We start from the raw sequence: 6,163 nt of genomic DNA, 5'->3' as shown, positions 1-6,163 counted from the left end.
TGTATTGTAACATGGTCACCCAAATTACATGCCCAAATGCCCACCCAAAAGGCCATGAGAGAGATTAAGAGAAACAAGACCCTCCCCCCACAAACCCTAACCCAAAGGTTGGCTCAAAGTCTCAGTCCTTTCCCCACGGCTCAGACTGGTCAAAACAAAGCATCTCCCAAAATGGCAACTGAGTCATGGACACATCATTGGGCTCAAAAATTACACCCTAACCAAAAAAAAAAGCAAAAAATGAAAAGAAAAGAAAAAACCACGTGTGGGCCCCCACCCGGATAAATAGTCCAACATATTCGGAGTCCAAAATTAAAAATAAAAAATATTATTGGACCATCTGAAACCCAAAAATAATTTGCCCTATTTTTTCAATCTGACCCCTCAAAACCAAAAAAATCTTATCCCCTTGACCCTTAACGAGTCCCAAAGTCCTCTTTTAGGTCCAATTAGCTTCTCGGGTTCCAAAAGCCCAATCTCGCTTTCCCCCTTTCTCTCTCTCTCTCTCCTTCTCCCTCTCGCTGGAAAAACCCTAGATCTCGCCACCGCCGGAGACTCGAAGCTCGGCCCTTCGAGCTTCAATCCGCCTCGCCGATCTCCTCCTCCGAAACCCCTGTGGTAAATTTCCAAACTTTACACCCATTTGTTATTTCTCTCTCTTTCTAAGATTTCGAAAGGTTTCAGTTTTTCGCGTTCATAAGCTTGTGTCTCCGAAAGGATCTTAATTTTGTGTTTAATTTGGTTTTTGCGTTGTGAATTCTGAATTTTGTTGTTTAATTCGTGTTTTTGTGTTGTGAATTTTGAATCTGTAGCCTGATTATGCTGTGATTAACTTTAATTTCGTCTGTTAATGTTGGGTTTGAGTTAATTTCGAACCTTTCGTCTTCGTTCTTAAATTTTTGAGTTCGATCTGTTAAATATATGCGATTACTGGGTTTTTTCCGATCTGGGCTGCTGTTTTTAAAAACGTTCAAGTCCAAAGCTCGATCAGACGACGGAAAATTGTAGAGATCTGGGTTTGTTTTTGGAAATTTTGTACTGGTTTTAAATTTTAGCCCGTGTCTGGGTTTATTTTGTTTTCCGAGTTTTAATCCGGTGGACTTTGATTATCCCTGACCCATCTGGGATCCATCGTTACTTGTTAGAGCTCATCTTCTTGTTAGAGGATGAAGGATGGGTTTTTAATCCGATGGACTGTAATCCGAGGGACTGTATGTGATCTGGGCAGGTCAATGTCTGTTTGGGTTGACTTTTTAAGTTCATGTTTCTGTACGGCCCATTTGGGTCTGGTTGGGCCAGTTTTTTAGGAATATTAAGATATTAGGATATATTTATTTTAAAATGTTTAATGCGATCCCTACAAAAAATAAAATTTGAAAAAAGTAATAAAACCCAAGGAATAGTTCGTAATTGAATAAGCTGGATACTTAGATATTAAATCTTGGATTATCATTTTTTCGTTTTTCGTGTTTTGGTATTACAATTTTTCGTTTTTCAGTTTTTTAGATTAGTTTTGCATAATGAGAATCAAATTTCTCGTTTCGGTCCAAAAATAAATTTGTAATTGGTATATTTTTGCTAGTTTGTGTTTTTGTTGTTGGGATTTGGAACTTTGGACCATGAAATTTGTTCCTGCTATATGCACAAAACTTGACTTGACTTAATATTTAGATGGTTCTGTATGATGGGGATGAGTATGATGTTGTGACATATTGCGGTCATTACCATTACAGTGGTGAAGGGATGCGTCAACAACGTCATTAGACCTTTCTGTAACTAAATACAATTGAAAGAATCAGAGCATTTTCTTTCTGTCTTTCGCAGTACATGAAGGCTTGCTATATTGTATGTTTATTGTTCTGTAGTAGTCTTATAACATTGAAGTGCGGGTTTGTTTCGCCCTTTGTTCATTCCATGTTTCATGAGGTTCTCTGAATGCAAGAAGCTGTTGTTATGTTGCTTCTGTGTATTTATATGATTTTTGGTTCAGGCTCAGATTCTGTGGCGAAGTTTTTAACATGTATTCCGTTATCACTTTGCTCTTAGTTTCAACATTTACTTTCTATTTTCTTAAAGGTTGTCCTTGTTTGCCGAATGCAGGATTTTACTTCCCAAAGACAACATGGCAACTCCTGCTGAAGAGACAATTGCCGCTCCTATTCAAGACAAAACGGCCACCCCCATGGAAGAGCCGACGGCCACCCTCATGGAAGAGCCGACAGCCACCCCTATAGAAGAGCCGACGGCCACCCCCGTAGAAGAGCCTATGGCCACCCCAGTTGAAGAACCAATGGAAACCCCCATTGAAAAGCCCATGGCCACCCCTGTTGAAGAGCACACAGTCGCCCCTGTTGAAGAGCACACAGCCGCCCCAGTTGAAGAGCACACGGCCGCCCCCGTTGAAGAGCACACGGTCGCACCAGTTGAAGAGCACATGGCCGTACCCGTTGAAGAGCACACGGTCGCCCCCGTTGAAGAGCACACGGTCGCCCCCGTTGAAGAGCACACGGTCGCCCCCGTTGAAGAGCACACGGTCGCCCCCGTTGAAGAGCAGATGGTCGCCCTGGTTGAAGAGCCGATGTCTGCCCCTGTTGAAGAGGCGATGGTTACCCACTATGAAGAGGCGATGGCTGCCCACTTTGAAGATTCAATGACTGCCCACTTCGAAGAGCCAATGACCACTCCTATTAACCACAAGAGGGCCACACCTGATGAAGACATGATGCAAACACCTGATGAAGAAAAGATGCTAACGCTGACTCCCTATGAAAACAATGAGGTGGAAAATACAGAAACACAGCCTAACAAGCGCAGGAAAAAGAAGTCAATTGTCTGGGAGCATTTCACCATAGAGAACGTGAGTCCTGGATGTAGGAGGGCATGCTGCAAGCAGTGCAAGCAAAGTTTTGCTTACAGTACGGGTTCAAAAGTAGCGGGTACCAGCCACCTCAAACGCCACATTGCGAAGGGGACTTGCCCAGCACTTCTTCGTAACCAGAACAACAATCAGTCTTCCCCATATACCCCAGCAACAAGGGGTGGCAGCTCTTCCAATCCACCAAAAAGGCGTTACCGGACTCCTAACACACCCCAAATTATATTTGATCCAGACCGTTGTCGCCATGAGATTGCAAGGATGATCATCATGCATGACTACCCCCTGCATATGGTTGAGCATCCTGGGTTTGTAGCTTTTGCACAGAATCTTAACCCACGGTTCAACATGGTGAGCTTCAATACTGTTCAAGGAGATTGCGTTGCAACTTACCTAACGGAAAAGCAAAGTGTCACCAAGTTTATTGAGGGCATACCTGGACGTGTATGCCTTACTTTGGACATGTGGACTTCCTCTCAGAGTGTGGGTTATGTGTTTGTTACTGGGCACTTCATTGATGCTGACTGGAAGTTGCACAGGCGGCTGCTCAATGTAGTGATGGAACCATATCCAGACTTTGATTCTGCTCTTAGTCATGCTGTTGCTGTTTGCCTTCATGATTGGAGTTTGGAAAACAAGTTATTTTCAGTCACTTATGATCAGCCACTGAGTGAGACTGCTCTTGAAAATCTAAGGCCTCTTCTTTCAAATAAGAACCCACTTGTCCTCAATGGTCAACTATTGGTTGGGCATTGCATTGCCCGTACTTTGAGCAGCATTGCAAAAGAAGTGTTAGCGGCAGGAAGTGATGTGGTCAAAAAAGTACGGGATAGTGTAAAGTATGTGAAGACATCAGAGTCCCATGAAGAAAAGTTTCTGGAGCTTAAGAGTCAGCTCCAAGTCCCAAGTGAACGGAGCCTATCAATTGATGACCAAACTAAATGGAACACAACGTATCAAATGCTGGTGGCCTGTTATGAGTTAAAGGAAGTGTTTTCTTGCTTGGATACATCTGATCCTGATTACAAACAAGCCCCGTCAATGGAAGACTGGAAGCAAGTTGAGACTATCTGCACATTTTTGAAACTTATCTTCGATGCAGCCAACATCCTTACCACTACGACTAACCCAACTCCAGTTACTTTCTTCCATGAAGTGTGGAGGATTCAGACAGATCTGACTAAGACGGTTGGAAGTGAGGATCCCTTCATTAGCAGCCTAACTAAGACAATGCAAGAAAGGGTTGAAAAATACTGGAAGAATTGTAGCCTGGCTTTGGCAACAGCGGTAGTTATGGATCCCAGGTTCAAGATGAAGCTTGTTGAGTTCAGTTTCAACAAAGTTTATGGTGAAGAAGCTCCCACGCATATCAAGGTTGTCGATGACGGAATTCATGAGCTCTTTCATGAATATTTGACACTGCCTTTGCCTCTCACACCAACTTATGCAGACGAAGGGAATAACTACGTTAAGACAGAGGATTCCCAAGGCGGAGCTAATCTAACAGACAACGGACTCACGGACTTTGACATGTACATCATGGAGACAACCAGCCAACAGATGAAGTCGGAGCTGGATCAGTATTTGGACGAGTCTCTGCTGCCCCGAGTTCATGACTTTGATGTATTAGGCTGGTGGAAACTGAACAAGATGAAGTACCCGACGCTTTCAAAGATGGCTCGTGACATTTTGTCAATTCCGGTATCTACAGTTCCTTCCGACTGTGTCTTTGATACAGCGGTCAAGGAAATGGATCAGTACAGGACTTCCCTACGACCAGAGACGGTGGAAGCCCTCATATGTGCCAAGGACTGGATGCAGTATGGATCAGCCGACGCGTCCACTGCACTTGTCAGAATGGAATATTAGATCGTAGGTCTCTTCCACCGTCACGAGCGATGGACGGGAAGTTGGCCGCCGGGAAGATGTATGATGGTAGGTGTTTGTATCATTTAACCTAGTTTACTTTACCAGTTGGAGTTTTATCTTTTGTACTATTTTAAGAGGTGGAATGCTTGGACATGAATTTTTAGACTTAATTTATGGTAGTCTTAAAATTATGATGATTTACATGAAGTTTGGGATATGGATGGAGCATTATATGCTTTGTTTTTGGGTTATTTTTGCTCGGAAAATACTTGGTTCCTTACATGTAAGGTGGTTATTTTTCCTCGCACACAAAATTGATTTTGACGTATGTGCAAAAAAAATAAAATTCAGTTCATAGATTTAATGTGATTTTGGTACGTATCTAACCGTCATTGCCAGTTAAGGAAGAACCTTCTTTACTTCGAAAACCTAATAGCTTGTTTGCTACTTCTAAAATGATTGAAAGCATTTTTAGAAAAAAAATGTTTTTGGATTCTAAAATCATTTGAAGTGCTTCTTGTCAAAAAAAACACATAACTAAAGATTTGTTTTATTTTAATAAAAAAGGTTTTCAATAATTTACCAGTACTTTCAAACGAGCCCTAAGCTGTGTGATTTTTGTTTTTTGGTCGTTCACAAATTTATAATGTTCAGCCTCACCACTCCATTATTTGTCGGAGAACAAATTTGATTTAGGTAAATAATTAACGCACTCCATGTTAATCATCTACTGCTTTCTTGCTTTGATCTTTGATCGAACAAATCAAATAAGAATCAAAACACTGACATGAAGAGAAGTGCAAAACGAAAAACGAGTATGCGAATATAATTTTTGCTTGTGTCGGTGATTCAACTGGGAGTTTAAGCTCATAATTTTTTGACAAATGGAATTATATTGACGCATTTATTCATTAGTGTTACAAGACTGGTTCATATGATCACATAATATGTAATAAATTTATTTAAATATCCTCCCTCCTCTCAACAATGTGAAGAAAACCAAAAACACGTATGCTACACTAAGTGCATATAATACAATTGATTGTAAATCTTTTTTCAAGATTTCAACTAATCGTATTATTCCACTTTGTGTAACAGACTGTGTTCATGCATCTTGAAAATTCTCTCCAAGAATTGCACAAAGTGGAAATTCAACAGCTAAAGGCCCAATTTGCACCGCTTCGACCGATGCCCATCCCTACATGACAATAAACTTGTTTCATTAATTCAAAATAGGAAATTCAATTTTTAAGCCCTACTACACCTAAACGACGACGTTGGTACATAAACACGAGATCAAAGGAAAATATTACCAATTTAACTTAAATTTTTCCCCTTGGCGCGCTCTGTTTGTGACTCAAGCATATTCACAAGAATCCTGCTTTCTCGTCAGAACTGTGCAACTGTGGGAGAATGGCT

General features: G+C 41.3%; 1 protein-coding gene across 1 annotated transcript; it reads left to right on the top strand.

Annotated features, from left to right (window-relative positions):
- Nucleotides 1–330: 330 nt before the first annotated feature.
- Nucleotides 331–4,951, top strand: LOC126592547 (zinc finger BED domain-containing protein DAYSLEEPER-like). Its single transcript, XM_050258266.1, has 2 exons — nt 331–618; nt 2,101–4,951. Exon 2 carries the CDS (start codon nt 2,123–2,125, stop codon nt 4,742–4,744), a length of 2,622 nt encoding a protein of 873 aa, XP_050114223.1. The 5' UTR covers nt 331–618; nt 2,101–2,122; the 3' UTR covers nt 4,745–4,951.
- The last annotated feature ends 1,212 nt before the right edge of the window (nt 4,952–6,163 follow it).

Source organism: Malus sylvestris, chromosome 2 (assembly GCF_916048215.2).
Source record: "Malus sylvestris chromosome 2, drMalSylv7.2, whole genome shotgun sequence".
NCBI classification, from domain to species: Eukaryota; Viridiplantae; Streptophyta; class Magnoliopsida; order Rosales; family Rosaceae; genus Malus; species Malus sylvestris.
This window is presented reverse-complemented; position numbering and strand designations above follow the sequence as displayed.